Below are 23,837 nucleotides of genomic sequence, written 5' to 3'. Positions count from 1 at the left end.
AGCCTCTCCCTAATGCCTCACCTAATATTTAGGGGGAAGGCACGGACATAATGGTAATGTCACTTAACAAGTATTCCAGATTGCTAGGCTAATGCTCTGTGTAAATGGGTTCAAAACCCATCATGGCAGATGGTGAAATTTGAATTCAACCAAAGTCTTGAATTGAAAGCTGTCATCTGGTTCTCTAATGCCCTGTGTGGAAGGAACTCTGTCGTCCTTACCCGATCTGTCCTACATGTGATTTCATATTCACAGCAATGTGGTTGTCTCTTAACTGATCTCTGAAGTGGTCCTAATGCACCTCTCAAGTCAAGGGCAATTAAGAATGGGCAATAAGTGCTTTCTTTTCTAGACTTGCTGGAACCAATTCTCAGGTACTGACCTTATTAATAGGTAACTTCTGCTCTCTGTTTAAACATTATGCACTTCCCCGGTGTCAAAGTGTCTACAGACCCTTTTGATCAGGGACAAACCTGCAATTAACTTCTCGGCCTGGGCTTACAAATAAACAAAAGCTTGTTTGGTTTGTTTCCCTTCTAACAAAAGCTGTTACCCACAGTTTAAAAGTCATCTTTAGCTCGGTGTTCCAAATCAGAATTGATAAAAGATTATAAAAATAATGAAAAACCAGCAAGTGCTCTAACATTGGATACCTCTAACAGACATCAACAGGCAATCTGATGTTAATAGTGCTTGGAGAATGAAGTATATACTTATTGTTAACAAATATTAACAAGTCAATTTATTAACAAGTGAATTTGTATGAATATTTTGTTCAATATGAAGCAAACCTTAAGTTCATAGCCAACTTTTCTCACTCATTTGCAACAGCTGCCCAGCAGGTCCATTCACAGTGATAACATTGTGTAGTACTATTTCAGCTCAAAATAGGTAAACCATTCACATTTATTAGCAAAATATGAGGATTAAGAAATTAATATTAACTTCATGCCAATGTATGCTGGAGTCTTCTCTTGCAACATTCTCCCTACTTTGTCATGAAACTAATTCATATTTTACTCCTGGATATTGCATGTGGACTAGAAGTCAGTAAATACTTGTATGTTCTAAATTGTGGCATGGAATAATTTGTACTGGAATCTAATGTGGCATAAGCTTATACAGCATTGGAACTTTTCTACACTTGTAGGAAGGTGAGAAAGACCACGGCATTTTTCGCGCCCTAGTTTAAAATATCAACATCTAGCTAAATGTAATATCCACCAGAAATCTGAGCATGCAAAATACTGGGACAGATTTGTGCACATCTTGTAGTTTTGTCCATCTGCTCTTCAACAATGCAAAGACATAATACTCCATGTTGAGCAACTCCAACAACAGTTTATAATGATACAGGTCATTTACCATGAATGATCTAAGGCATTCAAGAGATAAATGGATAAAATCTCAAACTACTCATTGTGCTGGTACAGTGCTGATCCATGATCCAGCTATCTATAATTGGGGCTCCCTGTAGGTATTTTTGCGTGTAAAAAAATCTAATATTAGTTTAATAGAGACAGAATTCATTATTGTAAAAATCAGCCAGTTCACAAATGTCAGAATCCAAACTACGTGAGTTAAAAATGACTACATTGGAATACAATACATTAATACTAATGTTTTAACATAATTTACACCATAACCTTTACAAATTTAATTTTATTATCTAACAAAATGACAGTGTGATTTTCGATCATCTTGCGTTCATATACGTTTCCATACACAAGTATAAAAATTAATCAATGTTTTAGTTACTTCATTAGAACACTATTTTAAACAAAAACACGCTTTTTAAAAAAACAAGCTTATTTAGCATTCAAATATGCAGCACAACTAAATTCACTTTTAGGTATTATCTCTTACCTGGGGATGACGCTTGATAGATTATCTTGTCAACTTCCCTCTCAGGTACTGCTGTATGACAAATTGCCATCATTGTCAGGAACTCACAAATGACTGGTGCTGTGGGCTAAAATGTTAAGTAAAAATCAACAAAGTTCAGGAAAAGAATGCCTCAAAGGATTTGCAAAAAAAAAAAACCATATTTTACTTTAAAAAATTTAACTGGATTATTATTGCATAATTATCACCTACATAGCTTTGACAGCTCTTAAACAGGCCATTCAGCCAATTATATTCAACAGTAGTCACCTGCTGCCTGACTTCATCCATTTCCTTCTATTCCTTTCTCCCTAAAATTCATTCATTTACTTTTTGCCTCAATCACTCAATGTGGTAGTGACTTCTACATACTAATCATCCTGAGTAAAAAGAAATTTCTGAATTCTCCATGTGCATTCAGCTCTACACCTACTCTATTAATCTACTTTATTTTCTTAATCCCTTTTAGGTCACCAGTCAGCTTTCTCCTTTCTGGAGAAGAGAGTCCCAAGCTTGTTCAGTATTCTTGACAGTTGTAACCTCAATTCTGGTATCATTCTTTTATTTTTTTTGCTCTTGCCATATAGAAATCAGACCTGTGCTTAATAATTGGATGTAATCTAACTGAGGTTCTATGTCATTTTTTCATAGCTTTCCTACTTTTCAGTTCAAGGTATTTTCTAATCATGGAAGTTATTGTACACTTCTGGAGCAGGTGGGAGTTGAACACATGCCTCCTAGCTCAAAGATAGGGGTACTGCCACTGCACAAGACTCCTTTTCAGTTCTATTAACTGTAGAAATCAACTGCAAGGCTTTATTTACATTGATAATGACCTTGTTAACAGAAGGGCATCAGTTAGCTAGACGATCAATGATTATGAAAAGATGAGCAATATAGATCGATTGTCTGACCACATTTGTTTTCATCTTTGTTAAATCAACTTGGATCTTTGTCATGTTTACAAATGAGCTTAACCCTACGTTTTGGCAGTGTACAACTGATTTCTACTTTTCGTGATCGAACATTCAGAGCTGAGGGAATGATATGTTCAGCAATGTAATAAAATATATGTAACCAAGATTCCTAAAACGAGGGAATCAGCTCATCATTTGACTTGACAGTTTAGAATTAAATTCTGTCCAGACACTAGACACTACACACTACAACATATATAGCTTTCTAATGGTTATGGATCAGCAGCTTTAGGAGAATGGAGAAAATCCTGTGATGCATGTTTTCATTTCACTTTCAGTGGCTTTACAGGAAATGACATTTTACAATACGAATTGTTTTATGAAATGAAATAAGATCATAACTAAGTTACACATACTTCATAGATTCCAATATGGCATAAAAATTAATTTAGTGAAATCATGAGAATATTGAAAATATGCAGTGGTTGTATATTGAAGCATGCAGGGAAAATGAAATCTGGAAAATGAGTTTAAGAGCTATCGAAAAACTATGCATTAACTTAGAAAAGATTATAAAACAAAACAAAACTAATTTGATCTAGCGTGTAGGATTGTCCTCCTTTCTTCTTGTGTCACAGCCCCAGCAACAGCCTATGTCAATGCTCTAGCTGACTGGCCAGAAGTGACTGGCACAAATTTCTTTAATTCCACCACCTTTATAACAAACGTAAAATACAAAATCCATATGCTACTGCCTGAGCAGCCTTTCTCCTCCAAAAGCTTCACAAAAGTGGAGTTGAGGATTATCATATTTCACTGAATGGCAGAACAGACATGATGGGGCAAATGGTGTACGTCTGCTCCTACATTTTATGGTCTAAGGGCATCATTTTGTCATCTGACAGGCCATTCAAACTGAACAATGGAGTTAATGCACTTACCTTGGATACAAATTAAACTTGCAAAGAAAAATGTTATAGAAGAAGGGAGCTTTATTATGATATATTTGATTTTTTAAAAAAAAGTAACCTGCTGTTTCTACAGTCAAATGCTAGCTGCTAAGTCTGCATTTGCATTAAAAAAAGAACAGGACTTGCTTCAATCTTGGAATCTCAAATCTAAATAAAAACTGGAAGAACTGCGAATGCTGTAAATCAGAAACAAAAACAGAAATTGCTGGAAAAGCTCAGCAGATCTGGCAGCATCTGTGAAGAGAAATCAGAGTTAACGTTTCAGGTCCGGTGACTTTTCCTCAGACCTGCTGAGATTTTCCATCAATTTCTGTTTTTGTATCTCATAACTATAATTTGTGGCACAACTAGAATTCTGAAATAAGCAGGAAAGATGTCAATATTTTTGTTTACACGTTATTTTATTTGGGAGTCATGCTTGCCTAGAGTTGCAAGGTCATGCACTGGAATTTTAGGAGCTCGAGTATCACTGCAGAAGCTTGAATACATTGATTATATCGATGCAGTCCAAGGGCATGCTACACCTTTAGGGATGCCATGATTCAGATCGCAATATTAAAGCAGGGCTCCATCTACCATCTCAAATAGGCATAAAATATCTCATTGCATGATTTGAAGAACAAGGATAAACTAGTTAATAGTTGATCCATTTTTAGCCATGTTGAATGAAGGATGTGTGGCCATTGCTGTTTGCAGAACCTTTCTAAGCACAAACTGGCTGCTGTTTTCCTACAATATAACTAAGTGCCTACACTTAAAAAATATTTTATTCCAGCACTTTAAAATCTTAAAGGGAAAGCGTTTTGCGATGTACCCAGGTTGTAAACGCTGTACCTAAATAAAAGTTTTTTTTTATATTGTTGTAAAGAACAGAACCAAAAGAAAACTCTGGATATTTGCCAATCAGACTTATGGCAGGATATGCAATGCAGTGCATTTTAAAGCCAGGTGACGGCAGATTGGAATGAAAATAATTTTGAAACATTGGAGTCCAAAAGTATTTGTCAGATTGAATGGCTGTGCTTAATGACCCTCAAACTGTTCAAGCAGTGGTGCATTGACAATATTTGTGAACAGCAAATTTTTTATTGCTTCAATGCTTACACATGTGCAATGCACATGCATAGTGCACAGTAATTGACATTTAAATAAACTCAGGTGCTTGCATTGGCACATTGAATTGTTATTTTGTTCCAAGAAAAGTAAATTCCATAAACACACTGTTTAAGCATGTTGATTTTTTAAAATAGAAATCTGTGTGAAGACCACCAATTTTTCTTCTTACTTTGCACTTCCAGAAATGATGATTAAAGACGTATTTTTGTCTCTTCCACAACAGAACATTTTAGTTTATGGGTTTCCATGTAGGTTTACATAAAAATAAATTCAAAACTATAAAGAGACAAGCAGTTTGATATAATAAAACAAGTATGCACAACATGGATTCAGCAATGGATCAAGCAGATACGTGATTATAATCAAGTTTAACTCATCATAATATTTTAAAAAAAAGATAATAAATGTGATTATCTTTTCAACTTGTGCCACAACTCTAACATCTTTTGAGTGAGACATAACAATATCAAAGTTGTTTCAATTTTCAGCAGTTTGCTTGTTTACCTACATTTTTAAATTTTGCTACAATGGAACATTTTGATGGCTGTTAAGCTGAATGCACAATCTCCAGGAACAGCCTTTTTGGCTTCCAAACATTTCTCATCAGCTGTGCTCCCTTCTGAAAGATACTAGAAATGTAGCACCTAGTATCCACTTCATTTTTCTGTTGCTTTTTTCATGGTTTCCGTACCAAAATTGTTAGCTTAAAAACTTTTAAACTAAACTCCTTACACTGACGTAGCTTTAGATCTATTGAGCAAAAATCTATCCTCATTTCTCAGAACCTACTCATCCAGCTTCAGGTAAGATTTCAGTCCCAAATTGAAACCATAAACCTTCTCTGCACTGCCGCCAATGCCAGTACATCTTTGCTTAGATGTAGGGCTCAAAACTGTTCATAATATTCCAGTTGTGGTATGACTAATGGCTCGTATTACTTTAGCAAAACCTCCCTACTTTTATACTCCATTCCCTTTGAAATAAAGGTCAACATTGCAACTGCTTTCCCAATTATCCAGTGATTCATGGACAAGGACTCCCAAAACCCTCTGTTCTATAGCTTTCTGCAGTCTTTCTCTATTTAAATAATAGTCAGCTCCTCCTTTCTTCCTACCAAATTGCATAACCTTACATTTCTTTTCCTTATTCTCCCTCTACCAAGTTTTTGCCCACTGACTTAACGTGTTTCTATCCCTTTGCAGACACCATCTTATCCTCAGATCTTGTTTTCACACCTATTCCTGTATCTTCTGCAAACTTGGCTACAGTACAGGTAGTTCTGCAATAATGCATGCTTCGTTAACGCGAATTTGCTGTAACAAAATTAATCAATAGTGGACGCTGTCTGGATAATGCAAACTTTCTGCTGTACTGGTACCGTGATTTTCTATTGCTATTTCCTTATAACATGATTTTCAATAGTGGTTTTCTATAGTGCGAAGGTCACACAAGAATGCAACTATCACATTATAGGAGAACTACCTGTATATATTCACCTTCCTTATATTAATTGTAAGTAATTGCGGCCCCAGCACTTAATGCTGAGACACACAACAGCTTTTTCATTCCTAAAGTATGGGTGTTTTTCCTAAACACAAAAGAAAACAATTCCAGAATCTTCTATCTGAAAGCTTGATGCCTCACACTGTTTGTTCATCAACTCTGCCAATATAAACAAATCCCCATTACTCACCAGGAAGTCTCTCTCTCTAATACAGCTTGTTTTTTTTAAATTCACATGGCTACAGAAATATTTACAAGTTAATTATTAAACCCCTTCAGACAGACAGAAAACCCATATGCCACTAGATCAATTTCAAAAATCTAAAACCAAATGATATGAAAATATATAGAAAGTATAAATATTTATATAACATCACAGAGAATCTACTAAAAACCACATCAAAAAACCTGGAGTGCTGTTTCAAAATAAACCATCAAAAATATAGCCAAAGGCAATGAACTTAAAATACAGTAAGCTTTCTATATTGGAAAATTTTGAATGATCCAGTAACTCAAATTAAGCAACTGAAATAACTTTGTAATTAAAATTGTTTATAAAGCTCTAAAAATCATTGCCACTTATTTGGCTTAAGTAATTGACAGCAATGCAAATAAATTAAAATACATTTCAGCCAGATGCAAGAATTTAGGAAATTACAAACAAAAACATCACAGATGACTCATACAGTTGAATGCTATGATGGGAAGGTAACGTACAAAAGGTAATCAGGATCAGTGATGTAATAGATTTCTCTTAATCTTACTTTCCTCAGAGATCAGATTTTTCCCAAATTAAATTTTATTACTTACGACCTTGTTACTAATAAAGGTCTTCCAATCAGGTATGGTCCCAGCCAGAGGATGAACAAACTATACATACCATAATGAGTGCAAACCACAGAATAGTTTTCAGAATCAGTCTAATCAGAATAGCTTAAAAATGTGAGATGAGCTGTAGGCTCTACAAAGCATCCCATTGCCTTCATTACACAGTGTTTATTTGATGACTCAGTCTTCAGCATAATCACGGGATAGCATTTGAAGTATGCTTCACATTTTTCATATTTCACCAAATCACAGTTTCTGAGCAAAAATTTATGTTTCATCACGCTCTGGTGCCAACTGGTATTATCGTGCTATGGCTATGGTACTGGACAAGCAATTCTGACTCAACTTCAAAACCCAGCAGAAAAATTCAACCGTCCTCCAGATTTTCTGATGTCCAGATAGTCATTTCTCTTGAGGGGACATTGTGGAATCCCTGAAAATCTGAGGCGGAAATTGAAAATTCTGCTGGGCAATTCCCCTATGGTTGAAACCTTAAAAAAAAATCCACTCAATTTGGAGGGTTTCTGCCACAGAAGAGTTTAAGCAAATAGCGACTCAGGAAAAGTTAGACTATTAAGTACCTAGTCTTACTGTTGAGATACTATTAAACTGATCCCCCAAAAAAAACCACACTTCACTTTGTCTCCTCCAAACTCCCACACCTAACCCCTAGCCCCACCACACCCCCCTTTCATCTTCCACCCTGGTACCTACCCCCAGGCACCCTAATCTCACAATTACATATATACTTGCTCTTTCAGAGGTACGGCCACAGTGGCTGTATGTGATGCTGGACATTTAAATCACCAGCTACATCAACTACTGCTACGTAAAATAGGGCATTGTTGGACTTCCTTGTCAATCCTGCACTGCAAAGGATCTGCGAAATTTGAAGTACGCTTCGCAATTCTGAAGAAGCTCTGATTGGAATCCCCTGTCAGAAGTGCAGAGCTCCATCTTAACATTAGAACGAACAGAGTGGCCTCCTGTAAATCCGACCCTATATTTTGTTGACATTCTGGCTCTAGTTCTACAACACAGGCAGTGCTGCAGTTATATATTAGAATACTGGTAATCCAAAGGTCTAGTCTAATAGTTTAAGAATTTAGTAAAAAGCTGGAATGACAAAAACCAGCTGTGAATCTCCTGAATTACTATAAAAGTTCAAATTCTGCTCTCTTTTCTGGCCCATGTATTACTCCATTGCAGAGCCACTGTTGCAGGGTTTTGATCTTGGAACTCATTTTCTAACAGTCCCGTGGGTGTCCCTATCCCACATGGACTGCTATGGTTCAGGGTGAATTACCACCACCTTTTCAAGGGGAATTAGGAATGAGCAATAAATGCCTAGCAAGCAATGTTTACATCCTGTGAAACAATAAAACAACTATATATTTTAAACTGGCATCAGTATTTTTCTGAACAGAGAGTACTGAAGACCAGTATTCCAAACTTAATCTCCTCAATAAACTATACAGGTTAAATTACTTCTATTTCCAAGTGTCCTTGAAATGCATCCCTTTATTCATTAGTCTTTAGTTATATTCGAGTTAAGAGACATTATTCAATGATTAGGTAGCTTAGCAGTAACATAACCTCTGAGTTTCTTAGCTGTGCAGCAATCTATAATTTCTCATGCAGGCCAAGCACAACTTATTTGTTATTATATACTGCTTGTGCATGGCCCGATAACAAAACTTAAAGCGCTTGCATACTTTAATGTATCAGCTGTACACTATGAAGAATAAACAGGGGTTACATTGTTTGGCAATACAATCTAATACACTGTTTCACAGACAAGGAAACCACTGTCTATCCAGAACTTGGGGGCAGAGTCTAGAAATTAGGGCCAGATCATGCAGGAGAGATGTTAGGAAGCACTTCTACACATAAAGGGTGAGGGGGGTTTGGAACTCTCTTCCACAAATGGCAGATGATACCACGTCAGTTGTTAATTTTAAATCCGACAAAGATAACTTATTGTTGAGCAAAGGTTTTAAGGGATTTGCACCAAAGGCAGGAAAAGGAGTTAGGCCACAGATCAACCATGATCTCATTTGATGGCAGAACAGGCTCAAGGGGCTGCGTGGCCTAATTCTGTTTTTATGTTCCACTGGCTACCAGACAAGAAAAAGGTGAAAATAAGTGTGGGAGCATGGTGGGTCAGTGGTTAGCACTGCTGCCTCATGGCGCCAGGGACCCAGGTTCGATTCCTCGGGTGATTTTCAGCGTGGAGTCTGCACATTCTCCCTGTGTCTGCGTGGGCTTCCTCCGGGTGCTCCGGCTTCCTCCCACAGTCCAAAGATGTGCAGGTTAGATGGATTGGCCATGCTAAATTGCCTATAGTATTCAAAGATGTGCAGGCCAGGTGGATTAGCCAAGGGAAATGCAGGGTTACAGGGATAGGTTAGTGGGGGTGAGGACTCTAGGGATTGTATGAAGTATTCCCAGGCAAACTTGTTTCCATCTCATGTTTATTGCAACATTGTATATGTAGTTCACATCATCAAATTTTCATTTCACTCAGTTCTGCATTTATTTCTATTAGAATGTACAACAACAGCCACAAGGTCAGAAAACTGAGTGAGAGGCAATACATTTATCCAAGCTAAAGTTAACAATGTCTCAGTCTTTTCTGATAAATGATGTTTGGTAACCTGAATTAGACTGGTGAATCAAAATCTAGTCCCTCTTTATCTCTTGTATCGAGATACCAAAGAGTTAATCAATTACACCTTTTCAACCAAGAATCAGGGAGTAGTTCCTTTATTCATTCATAGGATAAAGGGCGTCGCTGGCTAGGCTGCATTTACTGCCCATCCCTAAATGCCCAGAGGGCAGTTAAGAGTCAACCACATTGCTGTGGGTCTGGAGTCACACGCAGACCAGGCCAGGTAAGGATGGCAGTTTCCTTCCCCAAGGGACATTTGTGAACTTAGATGAGTCTTTCCGACAATTAACAATGGATTCATGGTCATCATTAGGCTCTTAATTCTGGATACTTTATTAAATTCAAATTTCATCATCTGCTGTGGTGAGGTTTGAACCCGGGTCCCAAGAACATTATCTGGGTCTCTGGATTGACAGTCCAGTGATAATAGAGGATTATCATATCAGAGGATATGGAGCAAATTTTAAACTATCACTGTGCTTTTTTTTATAGAATCCATACAGTGTGGAAACAGGCCATTCAGCCCATCAAGTCCACACTGACCTTCCAAACAGCACCTGATCCAGACCCACACCCCAACTTATCCCTGTAACCCTGCTTTTATTAAAGTAACTTCATTATATGTTTAAGTATCCATAAAATATTGATTAAGATGATAATTTCTCCAAAAAAAAAGTGCTACTTACATGATTGCCTTGAAGATTTTCCAGTAGAGAAGGATCTTGAAATGCATTTTCTCCATTTGATGATTCACCTTTCCTTGAGTGAAAAAGAATAAAATGAAAAATTTATTGGATATGTTTCATCAGTTCACAATCTATCTTTCTTAAGATACAAAATATATGCTGTAAAAGTGCTTTGAATAGCACGGCACAATATCCTGAGATATTATCAGTATTAGACAAAAGAAAATCCATTGCTAGGAAGCACAAAATGCAATTGCAAGATTTTACTATCTGAACATCTATTCCAATGGCTACAATAATTCAACTTCTGTGAAAATCAATACTCTGTAATGAACTATAAACCATGTCCGAAAGTGTTTTCTTTCCAAAAGAACTGCAGGTCTAGACTGAAAATCATTTCTGAAAAGCAATTTGAAGTGTTTACACACCAACGACTTTTTTTTTTTAAAAAAAGGACAGATCATATTTACTTCAAAGCTCTATAAAGTTTTGAGGTTTTCTGGTCTAGTGCACTTGAGATGCAGAAAATTCTAGCTAATTAACTGGTGGTTCTCTTTCTTGAAGAAAAGTCTTATACATTTGGGTATGTTTTTCTTTCCCCTTTCTACAGGAATAATTCTCAACCTATCTTTCAACATTATTCTGAATCCAACAAAAGAGAAATAAGCAGCATACAAATTCCCTTGTAGGTTCCGATCCTAAATTCTTCCACTTCAAAAGCTTCATTGCATATGTAGGAGGGGGATCCAATAAAAAAATTAATGCTGAGGTATTGAGAACTCAGAGGAGCTCATGAACAAGAAAAGAACTATGCAATTCAAGATTAAATACCATGGAATGGATGAGAAAAACCAAGACATAAACAAAAGTAATTGAGCACCCTTTCATTTGCTTACCTATCACATACATCTCGATTTTGTCGGCATCAGTCAAACCAGAAAATGGAACTGGACAGCAAGGTCAGCTTGACACGTTTGAATGCATGCTGTAATCCTTAGCAAAATTTCCTGAGCGTTATGCTTAGAGGAATCATGTTGTATGTTTTAAAGGTCTAAAGCATTTTTGTTTTTTTTTGTTTTTTTAAAATCGCCCCAGCAAAACCAGAATGTACTTTTAATCCATAAATCCCAATTCAGTGTAGTAAAGCAAACCATTCATTTCCACTTTTGGGAACTGTCACCTAGAATAAATCAGCTTCCTGATGATATACATAGAACAATCCAAAGATGTGCAAGCTAGGTGGACTGGCCATGCTAAATTGCCCATACTGTCTGAGGATGGGTCTGGGTGGGATACTCGGAGGGTCAGTGTGGACTTGTTGGGCCGAAGGGCCCATTTCCATACTGTAGGGATTCTATGAAAGATTCTATGAAAAAAAACAAAAGCGTGTTCCAAACACAAGGATGGCAAAAATTTTCTTCCACTTCCGAGAAATATTTTGGCATTTTAAAATTTTAGTAATGCAGAGGCCTGGACTAAAAAAAACTCTTGTTTGAGCATTTATTTTGTTCTACCTCGTAGAAGCAAGGAAATACCAGCTTTTTAACTATATTTGTTCTTGGATATGGACAGCACATTGAAAAGCCTCATTTATTGTCCTTCACCAGTCCTCTGAGGCGGTGGTTGGCCCCCTGCTCAAATTATTGCTGTCATTATGATGATGTTCTCATTATGACCTTTAGTAGCTTATCTATTACATTGACCCTGCAATAAAGGAACAATATACAGCCAGGTCAGAGTAGCATTTTGCTCAGAGATGATAGTGCTCCCATGACTTATCAGCTTCTGCCTCTCTCAGTGGTGGAGGCTATAAAGAGAAGAGAGACTGAAACAAAATTGTGATTTGCTGGAATGCATCCTTAGGATTATACCTACTGCAGCCATCATAACCCAGGTAAGTTTCACGGTCAATCATTCCAAGTAAAGCGTAAAAATAAAAATGATAGAAAGAATAGCAGAAAAATATATTAATCATTCTACAGTCTTTACATTTCCAGGGCTCAAAGTTTAACTGTCATTAGAGTTTGTTAATATTGTGGGTGGTATAAGGTATTGGACTATTCCGAAATCTTGTGTTACATTTTTATTTCTTTTCAGTTCCATAGCAGTTAGCCATTGAGAGCTGTGAGTAACAAATAGTGATGTTTGGCAGTGATCTGGCAAAAGAACGGAAGAGTTGATCACATCTGTTCTGGTGTACGTTCTGATTTTAAGTTTGTCAGGTATCTGAGTAAATATGATGAGGGCCAAGAATTACTTACAAGTTCTTCACAGCTGAATGTTGCCTCTATGTAGAGATGTTACCACTTTATCTCTCACCAAGGAAATGTAAAATATGAGAGTTGGAGGAAATATTTTTAAATTCGCATGCTTTAAATGTATCAGAAATCTTGACTCATTGACAAAACAAACATTATCACAAGAACCGAATCAAAAGTTCAACTTCAAAGCACCTTATTCATTCATTCTCAGGGGACTTGGAGGAGGTTTGTTTTAATGACATATTCTTCAGTATTCTATGATGTTTTAGCTATTCGACAATAACTAGAAAAGAAATGAACAGTCCATTTCAGCAAAATTCCACATGGCCCAGTAAAGCATCTTGCATGGATTAGGGCAGCATGAAGTCACTCATGCAGAAATAACTCTATTGAGCCTAAATGAGAGGATACGCTGTGAAATGCTTTCCTTGGCACAAAGTCTTTCTATCCTGTCCTTCAGACCAAGCTGACATGAAATATTGGGTAACTGGAGGAGGATTTGATCAGGATTTGGAATATTTTTGTAGCACTCACTTTTTTTAGTGCCTTTAACACTGGCTCGAATAAATTCCAAACAAAGGCAGCTCGGAGAGTTTGATGTTCATCTGTGTTCAAGACATAACAATCCTACTGTACTCACTTATGAGTCTGTTTGTGGCTTCAATGTGAATCCCAAAATATTAATCATTAGATAAAAGAAGCCTGTCATAAAGCAAATGCGAGAATCATGGGGGCATTATTGTTCATGTAGACTGGACAAACCAAATCAGCAAAATTGGTTTGAAGGTTGAGTTCATGGAATCCATTTGAAGAATAACATGTTCAGGAAATCAAAAAAGATGCTATTTTAGACCATGTTTTGTGCAATAAACAGTTAATTAGTAATCTCAAAGCGAGCAATGCCCTGGAAAATGGTGATCATAATATGGTAATTTTGCATGAAGTCAGGCAGCTACATTCAAACGTTTGACTAGACTGTTAAATTTAAATAAAATCAACTACACAGATACAAGGAACAACTTGGACAAGGTGGATTGGGAAACTAGACAATGATAGCGGATGTCACTGGTAAATATTTAAATTCATTTTTCACAAATCTAAACAAATCCACATTATGGGATTATTAATAATAGCTCTAGGGTGGAAGTGGAGGAAGAAATTCATCCCTGACTGGCTAAAGATGGATTAAGAGTAGTAAGGCTGAGGACTAGGAGATTTTAAGGATGATCAAAAAAAAAAATCTAGATAGATGGAGAAAAGAGAATACAAGTGAAAAACAAGATTTTTATGAGGTTCTGTAAACACGTTAAAAAAAAAAGGAGAAACAGCACAAATGGGCATCCGAAGGAGTCTGAGATTCCACCAACCATTGTCAACCATTCTGAAACACAATGCAAACATTTCAGAACAGTTGAGCAAACAGGCATACTCTTCAATCAGGAAAAGGATGTGCATTGCCACCTACACGGATATTGAAGTAGCTTCTGCTGGTGTGGTTCAAGGTGGCCAAGTAGAGAGCATTCACATCTCCGGCCCAATCCTGCAGGAAAGGTAGTCACACCAGTAAGGAGGCTGGGGTACAAGAAACCCACCAGCCATGATGGAGGAATTGATTTGGTACAGCATCATTTTACATGTGACAAGTGGCGAGGGTATGGCGGTTACGGTTGTTTGGGCAACTCATTGGCTTCAAAATGGTCTGACCCATGTCCAGAACGAGTATCCACCAAGAGATATGTAACTCAGATGAAACCTGATTGTTTCACCTGCATTTTTTTTTTGCCAGATCACTCTTTCATATTAAGTGTGAAATATATAATGGTGGAGTGAAGCAAGGAATGTATCACTGCGATGGCCTGCACTAACATGGGTGGCACTGAAAAGCTGATTGGAAAGTCCAAGAAGCCATCTTGCTTCACGAATATCAAGGCAGTATGCAAGCAGAAGGAGGCTAACAAATACAACTAGATGTCCTACAGCATTTTTGAGGCATGGAAGAGGAAAGGAAGATCAGCATCATTACAGGTAACTGTCCCATCATCCTATATTGGAACATCAAACTGATGTTCTTGCTTCCAATAACTCAGTCAAGCCAATGGATCAGGGATTACTTAGGAACACAAAACCCCACTACAAACAACAAATGATCTCTCAGGTTATAAGTACATCTCAACTGTTCTAAAGGCACTGTTCATGATGGATGAGGCAAAGAAGATGGTGATGGAAGCACAAATTGTTTCCACTGTATTGGGTTCAAGTGAGCTACGAATGCGAAAGATGTTGAGAAAGAAGAAGAGCAGGACAAGGCTAACCAATCCAATGATGAGGCTCATTTTGCTCTCTTGCAGTTGGCTGGCATAGAAATTGCATTAATGTTAACTGTGAAAACTTAGGCAGAAGGTGGTTGATGCTGTACGCTGCACAACAAACCACATAGATGAGGCAATCACAGATGTAACATGTTCATCAACTGAGGAGGTACATGACCCTAAAGCATCCAAAGAATGTTGCCCCTTCACTGCTTGTTTCACTAGCTGAAAGCACAAAGATGGTCTGGGATATCACACTGCAGTAAAATGCACTGAAAGTATGTTTGATTACATTGACAACATAGAACATAGAACATAGAACATTACAGCGCAGTACAGGCCCTTCGGCCCTCGATGTTGCGCCGACCTGTGAAACCAATCTGAAGCCCATCTAAACTAAACTATTCCGTTATCATCCATATGTTTATCCAATGACCATTTAAATGCCCTTAAAGTGGGCGAGTCTACTATTTTTGCAGGCAGGGCATTCCACGCCCTTACTACTCTGAGTAAAGAACCTACCTCTGACATCTGTCCTATATCTATCACCCCTCAATTTAAAGCTATGTCCCCTCGTGCTAGCCATCACCATCCGAGGAAAAAGGCTCCCACTGTCCACCCTATCTAATCCTCTGATCATCTTGTATGTCTCTATCAAGTCACCTCTTAACCTTCTTCTCTCTAACGAAAACAGCCTCAAGACCCTCAGCCTTTCCTCATAAGACCTTCCCTCCATACCAGGCAACATCCTGGTAAATCTCCTCTGCACCCTTTCCAATGCTTCCACATCCTTCCTATAATGCGGTGACCAGAACTGTACGCAATACTCCAAGTGCGGCCGCACCAGAGTTTTGTACAGCTGCAACATGACCTCGGCTCTGAAACTCAATCCCTCTACCAATAAAACCTAACATACTGTACACCTTCTTAACAACGCTATCAACCTGGGTGGCAACTTTCAGTGATCTATGCACAGGGACACAGAGATCTTTCTGCTCATCCACACTACCAAGAATCTTACCATTAGCCCAGTACTCTGTATTCCAACATGGAAATCTATATGATATTTGTTTGAAGACAGCATGCTAAATGGAAAAAGATTATTGAAAATTTCCAGAGCCAACTCCTGACATTTACTAATACTTTTTACAAGGTCAGGTCACTGCAAGCTGCGAGCTAATAGAATAAAGCCATTTTTCACATATCCACTGCTTTTCAACTTTCTTTTCATTTAGTACTTTTCTGACATGGATCAGGATTGAAGCAAATCAGGTTACAAAAAGAACTCCTTGGCTATCATGAGGCTCCATTTAGCGAGGTGATGGCCTAGTGGTATTATCAGTAGTCGATTAATCTAGAGACCCAGGAAATATTCTGGGGATCTGGGTTCGAATCCCATCACACCAGATAGTGGAATTTGAATTCAATGAAAAATCTGGAATTAACAGCCTCATGATGGCCACGAATCAACTGGCGATTGCTAGAAAATCCCATCTGGTTCACTGATGTCCTTTAGGGAAGGAAACTGCCATCCCTACCCGGTCTGGCCTACATGTGACTCCAGACCCACAGCAATGTTGTTGATTCTTAACTGCCCTCTGGGCAATTAGGGATGGGCGATACATGCTGGCCTAGCCAGCAAAGCCTTATCCAATGAATGAATTAAAATAAACTAAACTTTTAATGACTTCTCCCTTAGTTTTCAACTGGATTTTTACTGTAATTAATACTAATATCAAAGTGTAATTGAGAAATTATCCTCAGAGAATTAGCCTGGAGCTCTGGATTTCTATCGATGACAATACCACTATACCACCACGCCTCTAAATGATGATTTTATGACTACAAATGACTTGCGCGCAAGATCCGAAACATGCTTTCAAAATCCAAATCAGTGTCATACAAGGGAATATACATACTAATCAGGTAATCAGGAGCAGGACGAGGCCATTCAGCCTCTCACGTTTGCTGCGCCATTCAATAAAATTATTGCTGATCTATCTGTAACCTCAAATTCACCTTCTGGCCTACCCTGATAACCATTCACCCCCTTTCTTAAGGAGGACCTATCTACCTCTGCCTTAAAATTATTCAAAGGCTCTGCTTTCATCACATTTTCAGGAAGAGAGTTCCAAAGACATTCAGTCCTCCAAGAAAAACATTTTGCCTCATTTTCATTTTAAACGGGCAGCCCTTGGTTTTTAAAGTGGGTCCCCAGATTCTCTCATAAGAGGAAACATTCTCCCTGCATCAACGCTGTCATGACCCCATGGGATCTTATACATTTCAAGGCTTTGTGATAGCCCCATGATATTTCCAATCTGGCTCAAAGTGGCTATTAATGCCAAAGATTAACTCCTGCCTGATGCAAGTATTAAATACTGTCTAGATGGAAAACTCTTTAATCCCAATCACTTCCAAACCAAACACAAACTGGCTCACTATAGACATCCTGACAGATTCTTGCACAATGCTAAACCATTTGGACTGCTGCAGCAGTAGCATTACCTTCTCAAAAGCAATTAGGGATGCACAGCAAATATAATGCTCATATCCTGGGAAAGAATTAAAAATTCTGTAGATAATCTAAAATTTGCAGCACTTGCTAACTCTGAACCAGAGGTATAGCCAGTTGTGATTCTTCAATTCTGCAATCAGGAGACTCATATTCATCTGGACATTTGCTAAAAACAAATTTAAACATCAACCTAGACCTGGTTAGGCCAATATTCTGGCTTTCATATTTGTTGAAGGAAAGAATGTGGAATACGTTGAACAGTTCACAACCACCTCCCTCAAAATGTGGAGATCCAAAACTGAACCGATCATGCCAGTTCAGCCTTCTACAAACTATAGCAGTGTGTTTGGCAACAGCCTCCAAATATCAGCAAAAGTACTAGCGTACAGAGCAGTTGTTGTCACTATATTCCTGCATTGCAACAAGACATGAGGCTGTGCAGCAGCGACCCATAAAATCACTGAATATGGCCTCTGCTGCATCCTCCAGAATGAAGAAGATATTGAGCAAATGTTAAACAAATTAAACCAAAGAACTGTGGATGGTGGAAATTAGAAACCAGAACAGAAATTGCTAGAAAAACTCAGCAGGGCTGGCGGCATCTATGGAGAGAAAGCAGAGTTAATACTTCAGGTCCAGTGAGTCTTCTTCAGAAGAGGTGCTAGTGTCTTTCTGAATCTTGCTCCACAAGTATTCAGGTAAAATTCAACTTTGACAGATGCTACATTATTTTTGGATGGCTGAAAAGCACGCCCTTGCAGTATTCTATTTCGTCAACTCTCAAAATGACCAGTGCTCCGCAGAACACAAAAACAATCTTCAAAGACACTCTGAAGCTCTCCTTGAAACACAACAGCATCAACTTTAATGACTGGGAGGAGCTTGCCGCCAGTTGAAACAATGCTCAAAATTACTGAGGTGCCAAAATTAGAATATGATACAACTTATAACTGTATGTTACACAGAAAATCTACAAAATAAAGATAAAAACACTTACCCATAGGCAATCCCTGCAATTGTGCACTTTTTAAACTCCATAATATTGCAGGTTAAAGTTCCAGTCTTATCTGAGAATATATATTTCACCTGTTAAAACATGAATCAATGTTTTATTGATGAAATAAAACTACGCAATTTAATATCAAAACTGTAAAAGCTAATGGTTAGTATTGAATGGAGACATCAATTAATTGATGAAACAGTCCCAAGTTCTCAGAATTGAGATGGTAAATATATCTTTCAGAAATGAAGTAATTTCTACGATGTTCAGGACTCCAGGGCACTTAATTCACATGTGCATTATTTTGTAACAAACTTAAAAAAGAAGTTGAAATTCAACTACTGGCTTTAGTCCGTTCAGCAACACGAAACTGTATTTCCATTCTTGGTTAAATGTACAGAAAAGTACCAGGGTACTTCATGCAAGTGTGACTGTATAAAAATTGACAGGAGATATTAATAGGGTTGATCAAAAATGAGCTAATGTAGGTCAGAGAGTCAGAAGGTTATTGGAAAAGTAGAATCTGAAAACACAGCTGATGGTATATACAGCATATGGAAGGCAACAGGAAGCTCAGGTAGGTTTGGGATGATGGAATTATGTTGCAGGTAATATGGAGCTGAAACACAGCTCAGGCTTAAATCTGGTACCAATGTTGGCAAAGCTTGGTTCAGTCTGAGACAGTGTTTTGGGAAAAGAACTGAATTAGTGGCGGCAAAATGTATGGATGACATGCAAATAGCTGTAGTAGAACTCACAAAGACTATGGCTTCAACCTTCTCAATGCTAAACTGGAAGAAATTGCATTTCATCCCCTTTTAGGTATTGGACAAGCAGGTTGATAATACAAAGGCAATGATGGGGTTCATAGTGGATGTAGTGAGGTCAAGCTGGGTATCACCAGGATACTTGCAGGACAAGAAATTCAGGTCGGTTTTATCTATATGCATTGGATAAGAAATAGCTGAATAGTTTCATAAGTACATAAATAGCTTTTAAAGTATACAAGTTACCTGTCCCAATTCTTCATTTAGATTGGACGTACGGGCCATGGCAGGAGTATTTGTTGGTTGATATATCATGTCCATATCCTGGTCAGGAGAAGGAGAATATATACTGTTCTGATCATTTGCAGTCATTTGTAAATTAAATTGTCCTTAGCTGCTATCAACAATACTTAACGTCATTTTAAACAACACTTTACAAAGAGGGAAGAAGAGCAAAAGCTTACAATTCTATGATGTCTTTCATGTCACAACAATGCGCAGAAGTCCTACAAAATTACTGCTCAGAGTTTATAAATTGTGTTTTGGAGGACATTTCTTTTTCTCATAAGATCTATCAAAATCAAATGAATCTATGAACAGTTCAAACAATATGTGCATGCTAAGGAATATTAACTCTATCCACATTTTACTCTCGACACCACCGTCATGCATATCTTGGTATTCTACTCACACCTTTCTTCAAGTGCATGACCATTAGGTACCATATGCAAGCTGTAGTGTAACTTTATTTTTAGAACTAATAACAATTTTAAAACACTTAATATTGCAATGTAGCAAAAATCTAACTGTGCAACCACACAAATAATGATTTCCCCCCCAAAATGTTCAGTAGATACAAATCAAGACCAAAATGGAGTCAATTTCAAAGCATGGGAGCACTGTAAAGATGTCAAAATGCCTCCAATCTTCGAGATGAAAGTTGGAGGGCTCAAGCAGAAGTAAACAAAATTAGTGGATACATTTTAGCTTGTGGCAAAATATTCTGGATAAAGTTTGAGTGAAACATGTATGAGTTACATTAAGTATAACTTGAACAAAATGCACGCAGCTGCAAAGCTTTTGATATAAATAGAGTTTTTCCCAGTCTCAGATTTTATAGAAAAATTAAACCTTATACCTACCCAGTTAATGAAAAATGCTTGAATAAACTTTACAACCTCTAACGTAACCAACAGACTGATTGGAATGAGGTTATTGAAGAGGATGATGAAAGTCAAGAAATTCAATCCAAAGTAGGCGACTCCACTACCTGTGAAGGAAATAATTTCAAATGTGTATGGTTTTTTTTTAAAAGTAGGTATAGGGGTTGGAATTTTCATTGAATAAGGCTGCTCAGGAAAGTAATAAAGGCATTCAATAGCACGGATTTTGCTGTAACAATAATGGTGAGGTGAATAGCACTTATCATTATGACAGAATAAATATGATGGCAACTTCTGGCATCCATGCTTGTGGAATAATATGGAAATTCAGGAGCTGCTGTCAGATATATACTATTTATTTCCTGGGTGCTCTGTTGCAGTCCTTACCTGTAGGGTTGGCATTGAAGCCATATTGATTACCCACTACATCTGTATTAAAATCAGTTGGAAACAATAAGGCTAGTGTAGTCAGGGCTGAATTTTTAAAAAGCATAATAACTACAAACAATATTCTCATGCCTCTGTGTAAAGTTTTAGTCCTTCTTAAGGTAGTTGAAGCTAGTTATCTTTGAAAGGACTTTTCATTAAAATTATTTTTACTTTGTCCTTTATTTATCTCCTTTAGTTCCATTTGCATGTTTCAATCATTATTGTGCTTCCTGTGCAAATGATACAAAAAAGGTAATTTATATTCACTAATGCCTCAGTTGTGGTCCACGTCTTAGAGAATCTTTGAATCTGATTGTTTCAGAGTCTTGCGGCAATATGCTCTGCTTGGACACCCTGGATACCCTGTTGGGGGTATTGCATGGATCAGATATGGGATTAGTGCAGAATCTCTGCTGGTAAACCTGGGAAATGCCCCTAGACACGCTAAAAGTAAGATAAACTGTGAAAGCTATTTCTTTGCCTCTGACAGAAAATCCGGGCAATTGTTTGAACTTTGACATTTCTAAGTTCATATAGTCTTACAAAACTGATAAATTCATACTCAAATTTTGTTTGTTTAATATCAATTTTTACACTGTGTTGAAGAAATTGAACATTAAAGAAACTTCAAATAGTTACGACAACATCACAGGCCCACCCTTTACTTTTCAGAAGTGCTATTACACTCATAGGTTTTACTATATACATTGCTCAATCCGCAGCTTCCTGCAAATGTCACTGGTCAGAGTGCATGAGCAGGGAACCAGCAACATTTTCCACTTAGGCCAACTATAACATTCAACACATATTTACTTAAAAAGCCAGATTCTTACAATGGTGGGACTGCAACAGGTGGGATTTTCTTCCCTACATTCTAACCAAGATTCAGATTCCTCAGTCAGCATTCACTGGCTATGCAAGATAGGCCCACCTATATCAACAAACAGCACACTATGACTGAAGAGCAAACTATAGAGGCATTGCAGCAGATATCATTGCAGCAACAAGAACAGTTGAAGAAGACTTTAAAAAGGGAATAGCTACACTGTTGTAAGGAGCAGGAGTTTTGTAGGCTTCAGAGATCAAGTTCTATAAAAATTAATGGATGAAGTCAAGGTGGTAAGGAATGGAAACCTCTGCTTGCTCCTCTCACTGCACTTTTGCTTGCCAGGTCATTAGTTCAGCTAAACCAAACCAATTGCTACTATGTACCAAGTGGTTCCATGGAGAGACAGAAATAGGACTGGTATGCAAGGTGAATCTCTGTCTTGTTGTTATTTGAATGTGTTTGGTGGAAAGGGATCTAGCTGGCAATAGGCCGACATGGGTGAAAATGAATTTTGAGCTGGGTAGACAAAACTGTATCTGACCCTCCCATTTTCCTACCTGTTCTGTCACCGTCTGTCCAATTTCAAGCAAGAATTGTTGTACTTTAGATTACAAACAAAAAATTCAATTGAACTTAGAATAATTGGTGAGGCATTTTGCCTGCTACAAGTTCAGACTTGGAGAATCTATCCTAATGCTCCTTGAAAGCAAAACAACACAACACAACTGAAATAATTTCAGATAATTTACTTCTAGAACCTTGCACATTGAGGACAGACATTACATTTTTGGGAAAATGTTAATTTTCAGCTTTATACAAAAAAATTACAGCATTATGGAGACCTAGCCAAAATGGAAATTTGAGCTTTGGTGTATTATTCCATTTAACTATACAGGAAGCAATATGATTTGCCACATTACCTCTTCCCAAATAGTTCAACTGACATTTTTAGTTTATTGCCAGTAAACCTGTAATATATTGATATAGCATAAATAGTGTGTAAAGTTAAACCTATATTGGAATTTCTGAACAGCTGTTAATATATCACAAAGTTTCTAAGACCAGAGCTGGTCATCCCCATTGGTGATAAATTGATACATGAATTAATAGCAGCCAAGAATTTTGTTTAACTTGCTTCTCAAAGGTATCATGAAAAAAGATAGATATTTAAGTTTGAGGCCAGAACAAACATACTTCAGTAGAAAAATACACAAGTGCGTGATGTATAATCATTTTAAACATCTGCTGTTCCTTAACTGGTAAAGCTTATAGTTGAGGTGGCAGGCCAAGAGATCACTTGTAAATGACCAGATAGTAAAGTGTTTAAGAAGCAAATGAAAATATTTTCAGCCTTTTTTGAAAACTGTGTGATCAAAGTCATGTGAAACAGCCAATAAAATTTAGAAATGTTGACAATTTTAAAAATATGACAAGACAACCACAGAGAAAAAGCTGCCAATTTGTAAGAGCTGAAATAAAAGGCTGCAACATCAAGGCCAATGCATCATGGCAATTCAATAAGTTCAACATATGTCTATTTTATCGAATGCAAAGAAATTTTCTAGCATGCCGAAATTTATTCCATTATCCAGTTTTTTTTTTTGTTAAATCTCATGGCCAATGGTCTCAAGGGTGACAGTTCACTTAAGAAGCAGAAGTAGATCATTTGGTCTCGAGCCTGCTGTGCCATCCAATAAAATCATAGTTGATCGATTCTTGTTTCATACTTCCACATTCCTGTTTCCTCCTGCTAACCTTTGATTCCTCTAACAAATGTCAACCTACCATTGCCTTAAAAATATTCAATAACCCTGCCTCCATCACTTTGAAGCAGAATGTTCCAACGTTTCTCAATGCTCCGAGGAAGAGAAGAAATTTCATCAGTCTTAAGGAATGCCTTTTTAATTTTAAAACAGTTTTCTGCCTCTCTCCTTTCTAACATAGAACATAGAAGAGAGGAGCAGGAAGAGGCCAAATTTGGGAGA

At 37.4% G+C, this 23,837-nt stretch overlaps 1 protein-coding gene across 1 annotated transcript in view; it reads right to left on the bottom strand.

The window, feature by feature from the left end:
- The window catches only part of LOC109916449 (probable phospholipid-transporting ATPase IA), a 274,955-nt gene that overhangs the window by 195,786 nt on the left and 55,332 nt on the right, over positions 1–23,837 (bottom strand). The window contains exons 10-14 of the mRNA XM_048600569.1: positions 20,574–20,701; positions 19,678–19,755; positions 18,662–18,750; positions 10,577–10,649; positions 1,867–1,972 (exon numbers count right to left, since the gene is read on the bottom strand). Of these exons, the coding sequence (XP_048456526.1) occupies positions 1,867–1,972; positions 10,577–10,649; positions 18,662–18,750; positions 19,678–19,755; positions 20,574–20,701 (474 nt within the window). The remainder of the gene's footprint in view (positions 1–1,866; positions 1,973–10,576; positions 10,650–18,661; positions 18,751–19,677; positions 19,756–20,573; positions 20,702–23,837) is intronic.

The sequence above is a fragment of the Rhincodon typus genome, chromosome 1 (genome assembly GCF_021869965.1).
Source record: "Rhincodon typus isolate 14 chromosome 1, sRhiTyp1.1, whole genome shotgun sequence".
In the NCBI taxonomy this organism is placed as follows: Eukaryota; Metazoa; Chordata; class Chondrichthyes; order Orectolobiformes; family Rhincodontidae; genus Rhincodon; species Rhincodon typus.
Note: the sequence above shows the minus strand (reverse complement) of the source record. Positions and strands in the feature narration are given on the sequence as shown.